This window comes from Pseudophryne corroboree, chromosome 1 (assembly GCF_028390025.1).
Source record: "Pseudophryne corroboree isolate aPseCor3 chromosome 1, aPseCor3.hap2, whole genome shotgun sequence".
In the NCBI taxonomy this organism is placed as follows: domain Eukaryota; kingdom Metazoa; phylum Chordata; class Amphibia; order Anura; family Myobatrachidae; genus Pseudophryne; species Pseudophryne corroboree.
The window spans coordinates 515,447,859-515,471,351 of NC_086444.1; the positions used below are offsets into that span (position 1 = coordinate 515,447,859).

Below are 23,493 nucleotides of genomic sequence, written 5' to 3' on the forward strand. Positions count from 1 at the left end.
CCTCTTTGAATTCCAGCTTGTAGCCTTGAGAAACAACTTCCATCGCCCAAGGATCCACGTCTGACCGAACTCGGACTTGGCTGAATAATCGAAGGCGCGCCCCCACCGGCGCGGACTCCCTTAGGGGAGCCCCAGCGTCATGCGGTGGATTGTGCAGAAGCTGGGGAGGACTTCTGCTCCTGGGAACTAGCCGAAGCAGGTGTTCTTTTTCCTCTGCCCTTACCTCTGGCAAGGAAGAAGGAGCCCCGACCTCTTCTGGGCTTATGCGACCGAAAAGACTGCATCTGATACTGTGGAGTTTTCTTTTGCTGTTGGGGAACAAAAGGTAAAAAGGTAGATTTACCCGCGGTAGCTGTGGAAACCAGATCCGCGAGCCGCTCCCCAAACAACACGTCACCCTTGTAAGGTAAAACCTCCATATGCTTTTTCGAGTCCGCATCACCTGTCCATTGACGGGTCCATAAGGCTCGTCTCGCAGAAATAGCCATGGCATTGGCTCTGGAACCCAGCAGTCCAATGTCTCTCTGAGCATCTCTCATATATAAGTCTGGGTCCTTAATATGGGCTAAAGTTAATAAAATGGTATCCCTGTCTAGGGTATCAAGGTCAGCTGACAAGGTCATCTGTCCAAGCTGCAACTGCGCTACATACCCATGCCGATGCAATTGCCGGCCTGAGCAAAGCACCAGTATGTGTATACATAGACTTTAAAGTAGTGGGTCTGGGACTCCAGGTCGTCAACAAAAAGGTTGACACCTTATGTCGACACCAATTGGTCGACACGCTTTAGGTCGACATGGACAAAAGGTCAACAGGAACAAGGTCGACATGGAAAAAGGTCGACATGAGTTTTTTATGTTTTTTTGGTGTTGTTTTCTTCGCAGAGTGATCGGGAACCCCAATTAGTGCACCGCTTCGCTCGCCATGCTTCGGGCATGGTGCCTTCGCTCCGCTCCGCTTGGCACAGATTACCGTGCCAATCGTAGTCCACGTGGATCGTTAAGTATGAAAAAGTTCCAAAAAAGAAAAACAATTGTGAAAAACTCATGTCGACCTTTTTCCATGTCAACCTTGTTCCTGTCGACCTTTTGTCCATGTCGACCTAAGGTGTGTCGACCAATTGGCGTCGACCTAAGGTGTGTCGACCTTTTTGTTGCCGACCTGGAGTCCGGATACCCTCCTGCCTGCGGTCCGCAGGATCTTTGAGGGCTGCCGTGTCTGGAGACGGCAGCGCCACCTTTTTGGACAGGTGTGTTAAAGCCTTGTCCACTGTGGGAGAGTATTAAAAACGTACCCTGTCCTGCGTAGGGAAAGGGTACGCCATAAGAATCCTTTTGGGAATCTGCAGTTTCTTATCTGGAGTTTCCCAAGCTTTTTCAAATAACTCGTTAAGTTCATGAGATGGGGGAAAGGTTACTATTTGCTTCTCATGTGTACCCTCGTGTCGGGAACAGAGGGTTCATCAGTGATATGCAAAACTAAGATTTTAAACCTACCGGTAAATCTTTTTCTCCTAGTCCGTAGAGGATGCTGGGGACTCCGTAAGGACCATGGGGATAGACGGGCTCCGCAGGAGACATGGGCACTAAGAAAGAACTTTAGGTATGGGTGTGCACTGGCTCCTCCCTCTATGCCCCTCCTCCAGACCTCAGTTAAAGAAACTGTGCCCAGAGGAGACGGACAGTACGAGGAAAGGATTTTTGTTAATCCAAGGGCAAGATTCATACCAGCCCACACCATTCACAACGTATAACTTGGAATATACGAACCAGTTAACAGTATGAAACAACACAGCATCAGTCCGAGACTGATGAAAAACTATAACATAACCCTTATGTAAGCAAAACTATATACAAGTCTTGCAGAAGTAGTCCACACTTGGGACGGGCGCCCAGCATCCTCTACGGACTAGGAGAAAAAGATTTACCGGTAGGTTTAAAATCTTATTTTCTCTTACGTCCTAGAGGATGCTGGGGACTCCGTAAGGACCATGGGGATTATACCAAAGTTCCCAAACGGGCGGGAGAGTGCGGATGACTCTGCAGCACCGACTGAGCAAACATGAGGTCCTCCTCAGCCAGGGTATCAAACTTGTAGAACTTTGCAAATGTGTTTGAACCCGACCAAGTAGCAGCTCGGCACAATTGTGCCGAGACCCCTCGGGCAGCCGCCCAAGAAGAGCCCACCTTCCTAGTGGAATGGGCCTTAACTGATTTTGGTAACGGCAATCCAGCCGTTGAATGAGCCTGCTGAATCGTGTTACAGATCCAGCGAGCAATAGTCTGCTTTGAAGCAGGAGCGCCAACCTTGTTGGCTGCATACAAGACAAACAGTGCTACTGTTTTTCTAACTCGAGCCGTTCTGGCTACGTAAATTTTCAAAGCCCTGACCACATCAAGGGACTCGGAATCTTCCAAGTCACGTGTAGCCACAGGCACCACAATAGGTTGGTTCATATGATAAGATGAAACCACCTTAGGCAAGAATTGAGGACGGGTCCGCAATTCCGCTCTATCCATATGGAAAACCAGATAGGGGCTTTGATGAGACAAAGCCGCCAATTCCGACACTCGCCTAGCCGAAGCCAAGGCTAACAACCTGACCACTTTCCAAGTGAGATATTTTAATTCCACTGTTTTAAGTGGTTCAAACCAGTGCGACTTAAGGAAATTCAACACCACGTTAAGGTCCCAAGGCGCCACCGGAGGTACAAAAGGAGGCTGAATATGCAGCACTCCCTTCACAAAAGTCTGTACTTCTGGGAGAGAAGCTAATTCCTTCTGAAAGAAAATGGATAGGGCCGAAATCTGAACCTTAATGGAGCCTAATTTTAGGCCCAAATTCACTCCAGTTTGTAGGAAGTGAAGGAAACGGCCCAGATGGAATTCTTCCGTAGGAGCATTCCTGGCCTCACACCAAGAAACATACTTCCGCCATATACGGTGATAATGTTTAGCTGTCATGTCCTTCCTAGCCTTTATCAGAGTAGGAATGACCTAATCCGGAATGACCTTTTCCGCTAGGATCCGGCGTTCAACCGCCATGCCGTCAAACACAGCCGCGGTAAGTCTTGGAACAGACAGGGCCCCTGTAATAACAGGTCCTGTCTTAGAGGAAGAGGTCACGGATCTTCTGTGAGCATTTCCTGCAGATCCGGATACCAGGCCCTTCGCGGCCAATCTGGAACAATGAGAATTGTCTGTACTCCTTTTTTCCTTATTATTCTCAACACCTTGGGGATGAGAGGAAGAGGAGGAAACACATAGACCGACTGGAACACCCACGGTGTCACTAGGGCGTCCACTGCCACCGCCTGAGGGTCTCTTGACCTGGCGCAATACTTCTGTAGTTTTTTGTTTAGGCGGGATGCCATCATGTCTATCTGGGGCAGGCCCCACTGACTTGCAATCTGTGCGAAGACTTCCTGATGAAGTCCCCACTCTCATGGATGTAGATCGTGTCTGCTGAGGAAGTCTGCTTCCCAGTTGTCCACCCCCGGAATGAACACTGCTGACAGTGCGCCCACATGATTTTCCGCCCAGCGAAGAATCCTGGTGGCTTCCGCCATTGCCATTCTGCTCCTTGTGCCGCCTTGGCGGTTTAAATGAGCTACTGCGGTGATGTTGTCTGACTGGATCAGAACCGGTAAGTCGCGAAGCAAATTCTCCACTTGACGAAGGGCGTTGTATATGGCCCTCAGCTCCAGGACGTTGATGTGAAGACAAGTTTCTTGACTTGACCAAAGACCTTGGAAGCTTCTTCCTTGTGTGACTGCTCTCCAACCTCGGAGGCTCGCATCCGTGGACACCAGAACCCAGTCCTGAATGCCGAATCTGCGACCCTCCAGAAGGTGAGCACTCTGCAGCCACCATAGGAGAGATACCCTGGCTCTGAGAGACAGGATGATCAGCTGATGAATCTGTAGATGTGACCCGGACCACTTGTCCAGTAGGTCCCATTGGAAAGTCCTTGCATGGAACCTGCCGAAAGGAATGGCCTCGTAAGATGCCACCATCTTTCCCAGGACTCGAGTGCAGTGATGCACCGACACCTGTTTTGGCTTCAATAGGTCCTTTACTAGAGTCATGAGTTCCTATACCTTTTCTGGTCCGTATCCAGAATCATGCCTAAGAAGGTGAAACGAGTCGTAGGACCTAACTGTGACTTCGGGATATTGAGAATCCAGCCGTGTTGCTGTAACACCTTCAGTGAAAAAGTGACACGCTGTTCAACGACTGCTCTCGTGATCTCGCTTTTATCAGGAGATAGTCCAAGTATGGGATAATTGTGACACCCTGCTTGCACAGGAGCACCATCATTTCCGCCATTACCTTGGTGAAAATCCTCAGGGCCGTGGAAAGCCCAAACGGCAACGTCTGCAATTGGTAATGACAATCCTGTACCGCAAATCTCAGGTATGCCTGATGAGGTGGATTTATGGGAACATGAAGGTATGCATCCTTTATGTCCAGGGATACCCTAAAATCCCCCCCTTCTAGGCTGGCGATGACCGCTCTGAGTGATTCCATCTTGAACTTGAACCTTTTCAAGTATAGGTTCAAGGATTTCAAATTGAAAATGGGTCTGACCGAACCGTCCGGTTTCGGGACTACAAACAGGGTTGAGTAATACCCCCTCCCTTGCTGAAGCAGGGGAATCTTGATCACCACCTGTTGAAGACACAATTTTTGAATTGCATTTAAAACTATCTCCCTTTCTGGGGGAGAAGCTGGTAGGGCCGATTTGAAAAACCGGCGAGGAGGCACCTCTTCGAATTCCAGCTTGTAACCCTGGGAAACAATTTCTAGTTGTCCAGGGATACACCTGTGAGTGAACCCAGATGTGGCTGAAAAGTCGAAGACGCGCCCCCACTGGGGCGGACTCAGTCAGTGGAGCCCCAGCGTCATGCGGTGGATCTTGTTGAGGCCGTGGAGGACTTCTGCTCCTGGGAACTAGCTGTGGTTGGCAGCTTTTCCCTCTGCCCTTACCTCTGGCAAGAAAGGACGGTACTCGTACTCCCTTGTTTCTATTTGACCGAAAGGACTGCATTTGATAATGTGGCGCTTTCTTAGGCTGTGAGGGAATATAAGGCAAAAAATTTGATTTACCTGCCGTAGCAGTGGAGACCAGGTCCGAGAGACCTTCCCCAAAACAATTCCTCACCCTTGTAAGGTAAAACCTCCATATCTTTAATATGACCCAGGGTCAATAAAATGGTATCCTTATCCAGGGTATTAATTTCCGCCGATAAGGTATCTGTCCACGCTGCTACAGCGCTACAATCCCCAGCCGACGCTATCGCCGGTCTGAGTACGGTACCAGACGTGTAAATGGACTTCAAGGTAGCCTCCTGCTTGTGGGATGGCAGCGCTACCTTTTTGGATAAGCGTGTCAATGCTTTGTCCACCCTTGGGGAGGATTCCCACCGTATCCTGTTCTTAGCCGGGAAAGGATGCGCCATAAGAATCCTTTTGGGAATCTGCAGTTTCTTGTCTGGAGATTCCCAAGCCTTTTCAATAACTCGTTAAGCTCATGAGAAGGGGGAAAGGTTACCTCAGCTTTCTTTCCCTTATACATGTGTACCCTCGTGTCAGGGACAGGGGGTTCCTCTGTGATATGCATAACATCTTTTATTGCAATAATCATATATTGAATACTTTTAGCCAACTTTGGCCGTAACTTTACATCATCGTAGTCGACACTGGAGTCAGAATCCGTGTCAGCATTAGTGTCTATTATTTGGGATAGTGGGCGCTTTTGAGACCCCGAAGGTCCCTGCGACATAGGGGCAGGCAGGGCTTGACTCCCTGCATGTTCCCTGGATTCAGCTTGTGCAATAAAATCACATTAGCACTTAAAACATTCCACATATCCAACCAGTCAGGTGTCGGCGTTGTCGACGGAGACACCACACTCATTTGCTCCACCTCCTCCCTAGGAGAGCCTTCAACCTCAAACATGCCGACACACGCGTACCGACACACCACACACTCAGGGAATCCTCTTATCTGAAGACAGTTCCCCCACATCGCCCTTTGGAGAGACAGAGAGAGAGTATGCCAGCACACACCCAGCGCCAATGACCCAGGAAAAAACACAGTATGTTTACCCAGATAGCGCTGTATTCATCTATTTGTGCCAAATTATGCCACCCCCCCTTCTTTCAAACCCTCTTTCACTGTGGTAAGCAGGGGAGAGTCCGGCGAGCTTCCTCTCAGCGGTGTGCTGTGGAGAAAATGGCGCTGGTGAGTGCTGAGGAACAAGCTCCGCCCCCTCAGCGGCGGGCTTCGGTCCCGCTGAAATATACAAAAACTGGCGGGGGATCTCTTTTATATACAGTGCCCAGCCTGTATATATGTTTTTTTGCCAGATTTGGAGGTCCTTATTGCTGCCCAGGGCGCCCCCCCTGCGCCCTGCACCCTTACAGTGACTGCCGTGTGTGTGCTGTGTGGCAGCAATGGCGCACAGCGTTACCGCTGTGCGTTACCTCAGTGAAGATCTGAAGTCTTCTGCCGCCTTTGAAGTCTTCTTTCTTCTCATACTCACGCGGCTTCTATCTTCCGGCTCTGCGAGGAGGACGGCGGCGCGGCTCTGGGACGAACGGCGGGGTGAGACCTGCGTTCCGTTCCCTCTGGAGCTAATGGTGTCCAGTAGCCTAAGAAACAGAGCCTTGAAACTCACAGAAGTAGGTCTGCTTCTCTCCTCAGTCCCTCGATGCAGGGAGTCTGTTGCCAGCAGGCTCCCTGAAAATAAAAAACCTAACAAAATACTTTCTTTTCAGGAAAACTCAGGAGAGCTCCCTGTAATGCACCCAGTCTCCTCTGGGCACAGTAATAAAACTGAGGTCTGGAGGAGGGGCATAGAGGGAGGAGCCAGTGCACACCCATACCTAAAGTTCTTTCTTAGTGCCCATGTCTCCTGCGGAGCCCGTCTATCCCCATGGTCCTTACGGGGTCCCCAGCATCCTCTAGGACGTAAGAGAAACATCTTTTATTGCGATAATCATACACTGAATACTTTTTGTCACCCTAGGTTGCAATCTAGGGCCCTGTGAGTCGGTCCAATCCGTGGATTGACCCCCTGTTGTCTCCCTGGACTCTGCTTTGTCCAGTCTCTTATGTAGTGATGCCACACTTGCATTTAACATATGCCACATATCCATCCACTCTTGAGTCGGCACCACCGACGGGGACTCACCACTCATCTGCTCCACCTCCTCCTTGGAAGAGCCTTCCGCTTCAAACATGCCGACATATATAGCTATAAGGGGACAATTCCCTAATAAGGCCCTTTGGAGAAAAAGAGAGAGAGTATGCCAGCACACACCCAGCGCTCACTGACACTGGAGAAATACCAGACAGCGCTTTTTGATATAATATAACTCACTGCGCCAAGAATTGTGCCCCCCCCCCTCCTCTTTTTAAGCCCTCTGTCCTGAATTCAGCAAGGGAGAGTCCGGGGAGCCAGCGTCTCTGCAGCTTCAGTGGAGAAAATGGCGCTGGTTAGTGCTGAGGAACAAGCTCCGCCCCCTCCAGCGGCGGGCTTCGGTCCCGCTAGAAATTACAAAAAATGGCGGGGGTTCACATATTTACTGCCTCTGCAGCCTACTATCTCCCAATATGCCAGTTCTGAGGTTTATTGCTGCCCAGGGCGCCCCCCCTGCACCCATCTGTGCCTGCTGTGTGTGTGTGTGCTGCGCGCTTACCTCAGTGAAGATCTGAAGTCTTCTGCCGCCTTTGAAGTCTTCTTTCTTCTCATACTCACCCGGCTTCTATCTTCCGGCTCTGCGAGGAGGACGGCGGCGCGGCTCTGGGACGAACGGCAGGGTGAGACCTGCGTTCCGACTCCCTCTGAAGCTAATGGTGTTCAGTAGCCTAAGAAGCAGAGCCTATCAGTTAAGTAGGTCTGCTTCTCTCTCCTCCGTCCCACGATGCAGGGAGCCTGTTGCCAGCAGTGCTCCCTGAAAATAAAAAACCTAACAAAATTCTTTAAACAGAGAAACTCAGGAGAGCTCTCTGTAATGCACCCTATCTCCTCTGGGCACAAGATCTAACTGAGGTCTGGAGGAGGGGCATAGAGGGCGGAGCCAGTGCACACCCATACTAAAAGTTCTTTATAGTGCCCATGTCTCCTGCGGAGCCCGTCTATACCCCATGGTCCTTACGGAGTCCCCAGCATCCTCTAGGACGTAAGAGAAATTATAGTAATTTACTTTGCTTCTTTAAGTGGCACAGCACTGTTATTTCAATTATCAATGTCTAGTTAAGTCTACATTTTGCCTTTATACATACCACCCAAATTCTAAGAAAATGACATCACAAAATAGATTTTTCCAGTTTAAAATTCTTCCCGTGAAACAGGTAAGATATTGAGTTATTTTCCCCTCAGATCCCCCATGAAGAACCAGCTGCTTCTCTAGTCTGTCTAGTGTGTGTGTGTGTGTGTGTGTGTGTGTGTGTGTGTGTGTGTGTGTGTGTGTGTGTGTGTGTGTGTGTGTGTGTGTGTGTGTGTGTGTGTGAGAATATGCAGCAAGGAAGTAGAGCTGTTGCTTTTAGTACCATGTGGTGATCACATAAGGAACTGTGAATGATCAGTGAGGGTTTGGGAAATGGCCACTAAGTTGTTATGGTAGTATTTCTCGCCTTCACTGTGTCAGTCTGTACTCATTAAGCCTTCTCACAGAAAGCTTTCTTTATATGAGAAAAATATTGCCCTCATTACACCTCATCTGAGGTAATTATGTTCTTTAATCTGTTGGGTGTTAAAGTAAATAGTGGCATGTACACACAAACCCATTTCCATGTGGGAAATGCGATACTATCTAAATAGGCAAAACTAATTTCCTCCAAAAAACACAACTGACAATTTCACAAAGTGGACCAACTGCACCTTTTGTTATGCTGTTTTTCTTCCTAATATACTGAACTAATTTAGCCACATAACTTGTTTTTGTATAATGACATAAATATGTATTGTTATTTTTAGCAGCAAATATATAGCTATCCGGACTACTGTTAAGGCCCATACACACTTGGCGATAAAATGAGCAACGTTGCTCATTTTCCCCCTTCCTGAGCGACGTCGCTCATTTTAATCGGCAAGTGTATGCCTCTAGCGACGGTCGATGCGCGGCCCCACGGGTCGGCAACGATTGTCGCTGTCACCAGTGCATGCATGCAGGATCTGGACTATCGTCCACGACCTGCATGCAGGGCTGGCGGAGGCGTGACGTCACTGAGCGATACGAGCGGTCATATCGCGCAGTGTGAACAGTCGGCCGCCGACCGGCCGGCCCGGGAGGGGAAACACTCGACGACGTCGCTCACACAGCGACATCGTCTAATGTGTACAGACCTTAACACTCAACTGGTCTAGCCTTTTACAGACTGTTCCCACTGCTGCTGTTGCCACACTAACAGATTATACTAAACGATATGAACGTTCTCGTTCATTAATGAACGAGCACTCATTCATATCGTTTAGTGTGTAGGCACCAATGATGTGCGGCCCCGCGCTCTTTCGACGTTGGTGCCCCGTCGCTTATGCATGCAAGCCAACATGGATGTGATTGTCCATATTAGCATGCACTACTATGGAGCCGGGTGACGGGGGGAGGAATGAAAACAAACAAAAGTTTGAAGTAATAAGCAGGATACACTGGTGCTGTTTCAGGTGAACAAACTTTGAGTAACCAGGAACTTTGGGGACATAAACACCTAAATACAGTAATTAACTACAGATCATAGCCCTGTTAACCATATAAAGCACAAACTGCTGTTAATACCATATCACATTACATATGGTAAAAGGGGGGACATTTGTATTCCGGAAGTACAAGGAAGTTAAGTTAACTTTTTTTTCTAATTTTTCTTTATAACTAAGAAGAATTTTTTTTTGTAGTTATATTTGCTAATTATGAACATATACAGGTTGAGTCTCCCTTATCCAAAATGCTTGGGACCACAGGTATTTTGGATATCAGATTTTTCTGTATTTTGGACTAATTGCATACCATAATGAGATATCATGGTGATGGGACCTAAGTCTAAGCACAGAATGTATTTATGTCTCATATACACATTATACACACAGCCTGAAGTAAATTTTAGCCAATATTTTTTATAACTTTGTGCATTAAACAAAGTGTGTCTACATTCACACAATTCATTAATGTTTCATATACACCTTATACACACAACCTGAAGGTCATTTAATATAATACATTTAATAATTTTGTCTATTAAACAAAGTTTGTGTACATTGCGCTATCAAAAAACCAAGGTTTCACTATCTCACTCAAAAAAGTCCGTATTTCGGAATATTCCGTATTTCGGAATATTTGGATATGGGATACTCAACCTGTATTATTAAAAAAATATTAACACCAACACTGATACATGTTATGAATCTTCATTTATCTGATTAAGCTGGACTTAAAAACTACTGACGTTACAGATTGTATGTGGTAATTATATTTAATTATATAGTATGTATTATTCTATTACAGTGCATGATTCTATAAAACTTGGTAGAAATTTATTGAAGCAAGCCAAACTGTATTTTATTAATACAGTAGTTTCCTAATGTGACTTTACAGTCAGTAAGTGCATAAGAATTGTGCAATCACGTTCATCAGTGCTGAAATTATTTTTAAAATCTTTTATTTGCAGGTTCTTAAATTCTGTTCCTAAACAATTTTGTACAGTGAAGCAAAAATATTACAGGTTGTGTAATGGTAGAACCATTCCCCCAACTGAGAATTGTATTTTTCAGCATAAAAAAAAAATTCCAATATTAAATTTTTATCACCAAACCTCTAGGCAAGTATAATTTTCACCTTGCCTGGGGAGAGGTAAGCAGAAGATGTATTCATCCACTATCTTGTCATACCCAGTTAATGACACTGGTCATTCACCAATCAAAGGAATGGGAGGTCTCTTCATCTACTGATTGGTGAGTGGGTGGAAGTGCCCTACAAATTAGAGAGAGTATGAAGCCATCAGTTGTAGGACCAAAGAAGGGATAAGCAATGTATTTGTTTTACCTCCAGAGAGGGGTCTAAACCTTATCAAATAAATCAGAGAGAAAATGGGGGGCAAGGGTCTGCATTGTAAAAGGCACTAGTGCTCTGGGGTCTAATGTTTATTACCAACAAGCAAAAGATTTTGAAGGTGTCATGCACCAGACCTTCAGGTACAGTTTTAGGATTGTCACATGACCACGCCCAGCCAAGAACCCACATCCTCATCAGTAATCCTATTAAAATGCTCAGCACTTCCTAGGTTGCCAGAACTTCAGTCTACATAAGCCTTGCTACCTGGATCTTGTTTAGCTTCCTGTTATTCCCACATAGAGTAAAAAACAGACAATGTACACCACAGGCAACAGCCTAGAACTTGGTTCCAATATTTATTATAAGGAACTAATTCATGTTAAATGGCAGAAAACTTACATTCAAACAATCAATCAATCAAGAAAATGCTCCTACACCTCTAACAATAGTATTAAATATATATTTTGAGCCTTTAAAAAAAAGTAACAACTATTTTTAAGACAGACATAAAAGATGCTACATAAAAAAAACCAACTAAAAACTAAAAGTGAAGCTTACCTGGGGGCGTGGCCTGACTGGGTATGGAGTAGGACGTGTATTCCTAGCTCCCCAGCCTCACTGATCCTGTAAAGCATCCTGCTGCCCTTGTGTGTTTGCCTACCTGGCTGCCTGAACGGCTGCTGACCGTTCTGGGCTATATTTCAACGTGCTCCTGAGTCCTGTGTGCCTGCAATTCACACCTCAGTCTGCCGTGCTAATCCCAGCCTGCATGTGGCTGGCGCCATTTTGAAAGTTTCTGTGAAGAGCCTGCGCCCTCTGGAGCCGCCTGCCCGGTCTACCTCACTCACCCTTGACTGGAGGACGGCCGCTGGAGCCCTGCCACTGTGCCCGCTCTTTGGTTCGGCTCCTCTCCCTCCTGATCCCCGGGTGACGGCCGTGTGGTTGGCAGCGCGAGCGGACGGAGCTCTGCCGCCCGCTCCCGACTGGCCGGAATCCCCTCCACTACTGCCTGCTCGGCGGGTGGAGGACCCTGCCGCTGTGTGTATCCTGACCGCGCCCCCGTGTGCTGAGCCGCTGGTTGAGACTGTGTGGCTGTGGGGGCTCTGACGGGCACCATCTTGGGGTTAGCAACAAGGGCTGCTTTCCTCCTGCCTGCACCTCTCCTGCTACCTGAGCTGCTGGAAGTGGGGACTTTGCCTCTGCACTGCCTGGGAGCGCTGAGCTGGATACCTGTAAGCCCCTGTAGTGGGGAAATAAATGCATTGTCATTGAACTATCTCCTGGAGCCTGCTAGGAAGTCAGTTTTATATCCCTCTGTTACAGTGCTGCCTGTCTCTGATATTGGAGATCCCTGTGTCATCTCCCCACCCCCCCTCCTTTCTCTGTGCTCCTGAGCTGCATGCCACCCTGCTATACCTTAACACAATTTGCCCTCTGCAGTCTGTATCTCTGAAGCGGCACTGCCACACTTGTGCCTCTCTTTTCTATCTGTCCTGGGATTTATAACATAAACCTTGTTTATTCGGTCCTGAGTTGTGAGCCTGATGGTCCGCAGGCGCCGTGCCTCCACTGCGGCCCGCTTAGCGCAGTTTGCCCACGTGGAACGGACCCCTGTTCCCTCTGCATCCTCTTCTTCCCCCTCCTTTCTCAATATGGCGGTGGTTGCTGAGGTTACCATGTCCCAACTTTTGCAAGCCATCACTGATTCTGAGAAGCGGATAGGGTGGCAAAAGTGCACATAGATATTTCACTTATACGTCAAGATATGCAGAAACTCAGGGAAAGAGTTGGGGAGACAGAGAACCGCATTTCTTCGTTAGAAGACTCCTGTACACCTATCCCTGCCCGTCTCACTTCCCTGGAAACTGACATGTCTGCGTGCAAGCTTAAATTGACGGATAACGAAGGATGCCTTAGACAAAATAATGTTCGCTTCGTGGGCCTTCCCGAAAAGGCGGAGGGGTCTCAACCGGAACAATTTCTGGAATCCTGGCTACTGTCGAAATTTGGAAAGGATTTGTTCACCCCGCAGTTTGCTGTAGAGAGGGCTCATCGAGTTCCTACTCATCCTCTCCCCCCGGGAGCACAGCCTAGGACCTTCATCGCCAAAATTCTTCACTATAAGGTCAGGGATACTATTCTGCAACTTGCTAGGATTAAAGGCCCGCTGGAGCATGGGGGTCAGAGGGTGGCTGTGTTTCAGGACTTTTCGGCTGAGGTCCAGAAATCTCGCTCGCAATTTACGCAGGTTAAGCAGCGGCTTCGTGCTCTTCAACTCCAATATTCTATGCTGTATCCTGCACGACTTCGGGTGGTATCTGGCAATCGTACACATTTCTTCGATACTCCGAGAGAAGCATCTGCATGGACTGATCTACAACCTCAACCTCATGCTGCTCCTCCCTGAGGGACTTTTATACATATATACGTGTTTCATATTTGAATGTAGCGTTTTTCTGGGAAAGTTTTCTTTTTGCCAGGGCTGGTGAATGCTTGACATGGGCAAGTTTCTTTTGATGATAGGCTGGGGACTTCATGTCCTCAAGGTTATGGGGTTTAGTTGCTCCATAGATAGTTTATTTTAAGTTTATTGATTCTCTTCTAGAGTCAATTTAATGTTTGGGAATAGGTGTACCTATGTTTGGGTTGGTATGCGGGGAGAGGGTGGTTGGGTTTTATTATTTTTCTTATCATTGTTTTTTGTATTTTTCTATGTGATTTTCTTGTGCTATTTTACTCTGAATGTGCTGAATTATGGTTACCTTCTTTTTGTGTGGGGGATGGCTGGTACCGTGCTGGAGTGCGGTTGGCTTACTGTTGTCATACTCGAATACTATATGCTACTATGGTGAACGTTTTCTCATGGAACGTTAGAGGCCTTAACGATAAGGTTAAACGTTCCCTAGTTTTAAAATATATTAAGTCTCAAAATCCTGGTTTGGTTTGTCTTATGGAGACGCACCTTATTGGTAGTCGTGTTCTTTCACTTAAAAAGCCTTGGGTGGGGTGGGCGTTTCACTCCACTTTCCATTCTAATTCCAGGGGTGTTTCACTGTTAATTCATAAAAGTCTGAATTTCGTTTGTACTAAAGTCCAAATTGACCCACTAGGGTGCTATGTGTTTTTAGCTGGCACTATACACGGCTCCGCATTTGTGTTACTTGCTATATATATTCCTCCTCCTTATAACTCTGAAATTTTGGTGAAGGCCTGTGCTTTCATGCAGGAATTTCCCTCCGCCCCGGCTATATGTATTGGTGATTTTAATGCTGTTTTGGATGAGGCTGCTGATGGAGGCCTGTTGCCCAACTCGTAGCTCCTAGACACACTGCCTTTGCCCGTCTTATTTCTGAACTTGGTCTAGTGGATGTCTGGTGCTTACGTAACCCCACTGACAGTTGTTTTTCCTGTTTCTAAGGCTCGTATGGGGTATTTTCCCGTATTGATATGACACTGCTTACACGCTCCCTACTCCCCTGTGTTTCCTCAGTGAGATACTTATCACATGGGATTTCTGATCACTCCCCTATATTGTTATCTATAGGTTTTGATATACCCAGGGGGGCATCATTCTGGAAGTTTAATCCTTTCTGGCTGACCCAGATGGGTGCAGCCTGCAAACTAATTGCGCTTTGGGAGGAGTTTTTTGCTACTAATCCAATTTGTGATAATGCTTTGTTGATATAGGATGCCTATAAGGCTTTCCTCCGGGGTTCATTAATATCCAGAGTTGCCCAGCTGAAGATGTCTGGTAGATGGCTTGAGGGGGAGCTGGAGAGGAGGAGTGCGGAGCTTGAACAGACCTATTTGCGTAGTGGCCTCGCCGCGATCGGGTGGAATGGCTGATTGTCCATAAGCAGTTGACGGACCTGCTCCTTGATTTTTATGTTCAGGGAGATCGTTCGGGAAAGTTTTTGGCCTACCTGGCAAGACAGGAGTTGCCCCCCCGTCACTGTGCATAGCATCAGGAGTGTGTCTGGTGTTGTATGCACTGACACCTCCTCTATAGCTTCTAGTTTCTACTCCCACTTTTCAGATGTTTATAGATCCAGGGTGCAGTATACGTACTCAGCATTGTCTAATTATTTTGATAAAATAGAGGTTCCTTCCTTAAGTCCTGAGTCACAACAAATTTTTGGATACCCCCTTTACGTTCGAGGAGATTAAAAATGCCATTATGTCTTTTCCCAATAATAAGGCCCCAGGGGTTGATGGTCTCCCTTTCGAACTGTATAAGACCCGTTTGGATTTTTTTGCCCCTAAACTTCTGTTATTTTTTGAGTTGTTGTTACAGGGTGGCATTCTTCCCCCTTCTATGGCGGAGGCACTGGTGGTAATAATACCGAAGCCGGGTAAAGACCCCCTTCTTTTAGACTCGTACCGTCCTATCTCCCTATTGTCAACTGACATAAAAATTCTTGCCAAACTTTTAGCGCTCCGGCTTAATACTGTGGTCCTGGAACTAGTACATTGTGATCAAACTGGCTTTATGCCGAGCAGATCTACCACCATCAATCTCAGATGATTATTTACATATATGCAGTTGGCGGGGGATGATTTGGATGGCGCGATTGTGGTTTCTCTCAATGCTGCCCGTGCTTTTGATTCCGTAGAATGGGTTTATCTCTGGGAGTCCCTTGCTAGATTTGGGGTAGGCCCGAACTTTTTGTCCTGGGTTAAACTTTTATATTCCTGTCCAGCTGCGAGAGTTGTGGTTAATGGTTTTGCTACTGAATCGGTTCGGTTGCAGAGGGGTACTCGTCAGGGGTGTCCTCTGTCCCCGCTACTTTTTGCTCTTGCTGTGGAACCCTTAGCTTGCGCAGTTAGAGAGTTAGAGCCGCAGCGAATACAGCGGGGCTCTGGGTTGCGAAAAAATTGGGCTATATGCAGACGACATGATTTTATTCTTAAAAGATGTATCCCCCTCATTGCCTGCCCTTTTGGAATTGCTACGGAAATTTGTTTTTTTTTTCAGGTATCTATATTAACTGGAGCAAATCTGTGGTGCTTCCGTTAAGTCCCTCTACTTTACCCCCATCCTCTTATGACCTTCCCCTCCAATGGTGCACTCAATTTAAATACCTTGGTATTCAATTGTCCTGAATCTGACCCCTCACATTGATAATCTCCGTATGAAGGCACGCATCTGGCAGAAACTTCCTTTAACTGTGACAGGCCGTGTAAATATTATCAAAATGATTATCCAACCCAAATTTCTTTATATACTACAGAACTCACCAGATTATATCCCTGTCTCACAATTTTCGTTGATTTCCCGATATATTACTTCCTTTATCTGGGGTGCTAAACGGGCACGTATTGCATATAAAACGCTTAGTAGACCCAGAGCTGAGGGTGGCTTGGTCTTGCCGGATATACGCTTATATTATTTGGCAGCCCAACTTGTACAACTTTATGAATGGGTTACTGCTGGGGATTATGGCAGCCTTCCTGTGGCTCTTTTACACAGGGCGGGCCTCTCGTTTTCTCCGTTGAAGTTTTTATTAGCTAATACTCCGCTGACCTCTCTCCCCCCATTGTTACAACAGGCTCGTAGAGTATGGTTGGCGGCAGAGAAGCTGTTGGGAGATCCCACCATGGACCCCTGCTCTCCACTTTGGAATAATATAAATTTCTCAGAGCTCTTTAAAATGGAGGGTGGTTTGATTTGGATTTCGTATGAGGTGACTGCAGTGGGGCAACTTTACCAGGATGGGGTACTCCATAGTTATGATTATCTGTCCACTACATATGGTATCCCTAGCCAATATTTTTTTCATTATTTACAGCTCCGGCATGCTCTGACGGCACAGTCGGGGGGGCTCTGCTCCACAACTTTCTGAATCCCCTGTTCATATAAATTACTTCGTACTTAGCCTTCTCGTGGGAGGGTCTCGGCTTCGTACTCCTCCCTTCTCTCCTCCTCTGGATTGGTTGGGCTGTCCACCCTCAAGGCCAAATGGATGCATGATTTAGGTGAAATTAATGAGGAGGATTGGAATCATATATTGGCTTCCCCGCGTGCGGCCTCGGCGAGTGCTAGATTCCAGCAGATACAGCTTTATATTTTACATAGGGTCTACTGGACTCATTCTCGTCTGCTTAAATTTGGAGGCTCGATAAATGCCCGAAATGCTCTGCTCCAGCTGCTGGGTTCTGGCACTTGCTCTGGCAATGCCCGTGGGTGTATTTTGGGAGGATGTCATGATATCTATAGCCCGTACTGGTATTAGGATCCCGTTGTTGACTCCGCGTATCTGTATATTTGGTCTTGATTTGAGGGACTGCCTTCCACTTCACTCCTGCCTTTATGTGAATATTGTTCTAGCATTGGCCCGAGTGTGCATCGCTCGCACCAGGATGGCTCGTGTTCCTCCATCATCTGCTGAATGGGTTGCCCTTGTAAACTCCACCCTTTCCCATGAACGATTTATGTACACTAAACGTAATTCTCTATTGAAATTTGATAAGATTTGGGCTCTTTGGAGGAACTCTCCGTACTCTATTGAGCCCCTGCTTTGAATAATGAGTCTGTGTGCCGATTGCAGTGGTGTACTGCTTCTGGTACGGCCCGGCTTGCCTCCCTTCATTTTCTACTCATGTATTCTAGCACGAAATTTGATTCTTTTGTTTACTCTTCTATATCTGTTTTAATGTGTTCTGATGAGTGGATGTGACTGTGGGGGACATTTACTAAGCAGTGATAAGAGCGGAGAAGTGAGCCAGTGGAGAAGTGACCATGGCAACCAATCAGCACTGAAGTAACATCCATAATTTGCAAACTATAAAACTATACAGAACTGCTGATTGGTTGATGGGGCAACTTCTCCACTGGCTCACTTCTCCACTCTTATCACTGCTTAGTAAATGTCCCCCTGTGTCCTATATCCACATAATGCAATTAATATGTAGAAGAACTACTTGCAAAGCACAAATATGATTTTGTAAATGTTCATTAGAATTGTTTGTTGTAATGTTCTTTTTTGTTTTGTTTTTCTCTTGCAAAACAATAAAAAAATACCTGATTTAAAAAAAAAGTAAAGCTTACCTTATCCAGATGTGGATGAGGTGTACTGATAATGAACTTGTCCTGCAAACTTAAAAACAAAAAAGTTTTTATAGGCAAGTCTTTTTTTTTAAATTACAGTATTTCATCAGTCATATCTGAAAAAACTTTATAAGACTCTTGAATGAATAGGCTAAACGCAAAAAAAACAACTAAAAACCCTTATTTCCAAGCAGGGGTATGGCATACCATGCCTCCACCACAAGGAAAAAGGGAGTTAGTAATGTGTTTGCTAGACAAATCGCTTCGAAACCTCTCACATTCTTGCAAGCAGTAGATAAACATAATTTTTGTAACCCTTACTCATTCATATTTAATTTACCCATTCACATTTTACTATTATCTTTTATTTTTTTAGATACCACATCATTTATGCAGTGCTGTACGGGGAATACAGAAAGTAACAGAAAACCTTACATAGCAATGATACAGTAAATGGAGGTTGCCATATCTTTGGAACAACAGAGCAATAAACCAACAAACTAGGGGCAATGCGGAAAAGGTGCAAGGTTTGGGTAACTCACTGTCAGTACAAAATGTGTGAATACAGTGAGAGAATGATCTCAAACTGTATAACCTGGCGCTGTATATAGTAGTATTCAAAAAGGTAGTTGTGAACTATGGAGCCGCTGAGCAAAAACAGTTGGTTAGACTGAAGTAGAATATGGTGCAAAACAGAAAAAGGGGAATGCTCTGCGTTCCAAGAATCACTAGAGATTAATCAATTAATTAATTACTTTAATTGAGTGCAGTCTAGCAGGGAGAATGATTGACTCGATGCAACTCACTTAAAATAAATTTCTTTATATCAGAATAATATATGAAACAGACACTGATACATATAAAGCAGGTTAAAAAGAAACAGAAGTTGCAACTTCTTACATGCACAAATAGAGAATAGTAATCACTGTCTCAAGGGTGTGCTGGTTGAGACAGCATATATTTGTACTGAATTAAAATTTGGACAAAGCTCTCTCTAAAATGAATGGTTACTAATTAAAACACTGGCGTCCCAGTGTAACATTGAATCATAAAGCTCCACACTAATTATGAAATTGATTGAGGCATACAAGCTGTAATAGTTACCACCGTGCTGGTTCCTGAATATTGCTACAGGGTCCTGTGTACAGATGCACTTGGTAAGTAGAAATTATGTATTTGTTGCCTCTGAAAATGAATGTAGAGCAAACCCGCTGGTAATGAAAACTCGATGCTGTAAAGGCCGTCAGTCATCAGCGGGATGTTGTTAAATGAAAAAGCCTCTCAGCGGAGGACGTCATCCGTTTGGTTGGCGGCAGCGGTGTACGACAGTGTACCTGCAATTAGCCGGCGCTGTCTCAGCCTTACAGCAGGGGTCTGTAGGTGTCCGGCTCCCGGAGATGGTGTCCAGAAATCAGCTGTGCAATAGATGATCGTGGTGATCGTACCTCACTGCGGAGGTTTAGCTGAAGTAGACTGGATGGCCGGGGTGTAGATTAGCAACGAAGTGCGGGAGTAATGGAAAATGGAGAGCTGGTCCGTGCTGCTGTGCTGTTCATTCAAAAGAACTCAATTGTGTAAGGGGGCGTCAACGCGTTTCGTCTCCTAGCAACCGGAGACTTCCTCACTGTCAGGCAAGTAGAAGCCAGTCATGGGAAAGCATTTCAGCCCTCTATGAGACTGTACACTGCAAAAGGTGAGCATACAGAGTCGCTGTAAAAGACTTGGAGACCAGAAATAAGGAGCGCTGAAAGCAAGGATGGTGCTAGGGACCAATATGAAGTAGGAGGTCCCGTTCTGTGAGAACTTACCTGCTAAGAGGCATGGTGAACATTTGAAGGGTGAACTGGGGAAAAGCGTAGTATGGGGAGGAAAGAAGAGTGGAGATTTAGGAGGCGGGATGTAAGGTGTGTGTGAACATGTGAAGTTGGCGAGATGATTTGGATATGGGTGACCAGTGGCCGGGATCCCGGCGGTCAGCATACTGATGCCAGGATCCCGCCCGCCAGAATGCCTGCTGGGGGGTGAGCGCAACAAAGCCCCTTGTGGGCTTGGTGGCTCGCTGCGCTCTCGCCACAGGTTCTGTTCCCAGTGGGGATAGTCCTCAGTCCCCTGCCGGCATTCTTGCGGCCGAGATACCGGCATCTGTATGCTGACCGCCGTGATGTAGTCACCGTATAGAAAGGATATCTTTGCTAAAGAGTGAGTTGCGGAAGAGGGGTGCTGAGCAGGAGAAATCTTGAAGATGGGCTTGAGAAGATGTAACCAAAACCAAGGTGGAGCCAAGGGAGCCACTCCACTGCAGTCGAGGCAGTAAAGGGGGCTGGAGGAAGTGTTTATAGAAATGAGGTTAGAGATGTAGGAGGAGCAGTCTCACATTAGTCTTGTTATTAAGCATTTCTCAGACCTAGAATTTAAGAATTTGATATATGCATTCTTATGTAAAAAAAAACCTCTCCTCTTTACAAAGCTATTTCCATGCACTATAACTTTCTACAATACGTGATAAAGCAGCACAGTTGCGAGCTGGCCACAATAATTGTAACACTTTCCTACTGATAACAACCCACTAATTAAATTGTACGGGGGTGGGGGGGGGGGGGGGGGACACATAACCTGTCATCAGACGATACTTTGTGCAACCTGAATTAAATGAACAAATTTTTATTAAATGAAGTACTATCGTATCCATTGTCATCAGCCACTGTCCTGTTTGTTATGCTTCGGGACTAATATAAAAGATATTTTCTTTTTAATAAGAGAAAATATTTCTCTTCTATGAATGCTGTGTCACACAAGGTCTCGTAACGTCTGACATTTGGATGTGTTTTACCACTTGTAAAAACATAAATCAAATGCAAAAACAAACAATTTGCATTTAATGTATGTATTTTATGCTTTTCAATCATTTTAAATGTGGGAGCGTGTGGAAATGAGAAATGCTACTGCAATGTAACACAGAAGAGGATGGTAACAGTAGAAACAAAGATTTATAGTATCAGAACCAGTACTTGCATTTTACAGAGGTAAAAAAAATAAGAATTTACTTACCGATAATTCTATTTCTCGTAGTCCGTAGTGGATGCTGGGGACTCCGTCAGGACCATGGGGATCAGCGGCTCCGCAGGAGACAGGGCACAAAAGTAAAAGCTTTAGGATCAGGTGGTGTGCACTGGCTCCTCCCCCCATGACCCTCCTCCAAGCCTCAGTTAGGATACTGTGCCCGGACGAGCGTACACAATAAGGAAGGATTTTGAATCCCGGGTAAGACTCATACCAGCCACACCAATCACACTGTACAACCTGTGATCTGAACCCAGTTAACAGCATGATAACAGCGGAGCCTCTGAAAAGATGGCTCACAACAATAATAACCCGATTTTTGTAACAATAACTATGTACAAGTATTGCAGACAATCCGCACTTGGGATGGGCGCCCAGCATCCACTACGGACTACGAGAAATAGAATTATCGGTAAGTAAATTCTTATTTTCTCTGACGTCCTAAGTGGATGCTGGGGACTCCGTCAGGACCATGGGGATTATACCAAAGCTCCCAAACGGGCGGGAGAGTGCGGATGACTCTGCAGCACCGAATGAGAGAACTCCAGGTCCTCCTCAGTCAGGGTGTGCCCCTGACCAAGTATCAGCTCGGCAAAGTTGTAAAGCCGAGACCCCTCGGGCAGCCGCCCAAGATGAGCCCACCTTCCTTGTGGAATGGGCATTTACATATTTTGGCTGTGGCAGGCCTGCCACGGAATGTGCAAGCTGAATTGTACTACACATCCAACTAGCAATCGTCTGCTTAGAAGCAAGAGCACCCAGTTTGTTGGGTGCATACAGGATAACAGCAAGTCAGTCTTCCTGACTCCAGCCGTCCTGGAAACTATATTTTCAGGGCCCTGACAACATCTAGCAACTTGGAGTCCTCCAAGTCCCTAGTAGCCGCAGGTACCACAATAAGCTGGTTCGGGTGAAACACTGACACCACCTTAGGGAGAAACTGGGGATGAGTCCGCAGCTCTGCCCTGTCCGAATGGACAATCAGATATGGGCTTTTTTGAGACAAACGCCGCCAATTCTGACACTCGCCTAGCCGAGGCCAGGGCCAACAGCATGGTCACTTTCCCTGTGAGATATTTCAAATCCACAGATTTGAGCGGTTTAAACCAATGTGATTTTAGGAATCCCAGAACTACGTTGAGATCCCACAGTGCCACTGGAGGCACAAAAGGGGGTTGTATATGCAGTACTCCCTTGACAAACTTCTGGACTTCAGGAACTGAAGCCAATTCTTTCTGGAAGAAAATCGACAGGGCCGAAATTTGAACCTTAATGGACCCCAATTTGAGGCCCATAGACACTCCTGTTTGCAGGAAATGCAGGAAACGACCGAGTTGAAATTTCTTCATGGGGCCTTCCTGGCCTCACACCACGCAACATATTTTCGCCACATGTGGTGATAATGTTGTGCGGTCACCTCCTTCCTGGCTTTGACCAGGGTAGGAATGACCTCTTCCGGAATGCCTTTTTCCCTTAGGATCCGGCGTTCAACCGCCATGCCGTCAAACGCAGCCGCGGTAAGTCTTGGAACAGACATGGTACTTGCTGAAGCAAGTCCCTTCTTAGCGGCAGAGGCCATGAGTCCTCTGTGAGCATCTCTTGAAGTTCCGGGTACCAAGTCCTTCTTGGCCAATCCGGAGCCACGAGTATAGTTCTTACTCCTCTACGTCTTATAATTCTCAATACCTTGGGTATGAGAAGCAGAGGAGGGAAGACATACACCGACTGGTACACCCACGGTGTTACCAGAACGTCCAAAGCTATTGCCTGAGGGTCTTTTGACCTGGCGCAATACTTGTCCAGTTTTTTGTTCAGGCGGGACGCCATCATGTCCACCTTTGGTCTTTTCCAACGGTTCACAATCATGTGGAAGACTTCCCGATGAAGTCCCCACTCTCCCGGGTGGAGGTTGTGCCTGCTGAGGAAGTCTGCTTCCCAGTTGTCCACTCCCGGAATGAACACTGCTGACAGTGCTATCACATGATTTTCCGCCCCGCGAAAAATCCTTGCAGTTTCTGCCATTGCCCTCCTGCTTCTTGTGCCGCCCTGTCTGTTTACGTGGGCGACTGCCGTGATGTTGTCCCACTGGATCAATACCGGCTGACCTTGAAGCAGAGGTCTTGCTAAGCTTAGAGCATTGTAAATTGCCCTTAGCTCCAGTATATTTATGTGGAGAAAAATCTCCAGACTTGATCACACTCCCTGGAAATTTTTTCCCTGTGTGACTGCTCCCCAGCCTCTCAGGCTGGCCTCCGTGGTCACCAGCATCCAATCCTGAATGCCGAATCTGCGGCCCTCTAGAAGATGAGCACTCTGTAACCACCACAGGAGA

The 23,493-nt window shown here is 46.5% G+C and overlaps 1 protein-coding gene across 1 annotated transcript in view; it reads right to left on the minus strand.

The window, feature by feature from the left end:
- The window catches only part of LOC134896596 (zinc-regulated GTPase metalloprotein activator 1-like), a 227,316-nt gene that overhangs the window by 82,451 nt on the left and 121,372 nt on the right, over nt 1-23,493 (minus strand). The window contains exon 12 of the mRNA XM_063913930.1: nt 18,102-18,150. Within this exon, the coding sequence (XP_063770000.1) occupies nt 18,102-18,150 (49 nt within the window). The remainder of the gene's footprint in view (nt 1-18,101; nt 18,151-23,493) is intronic.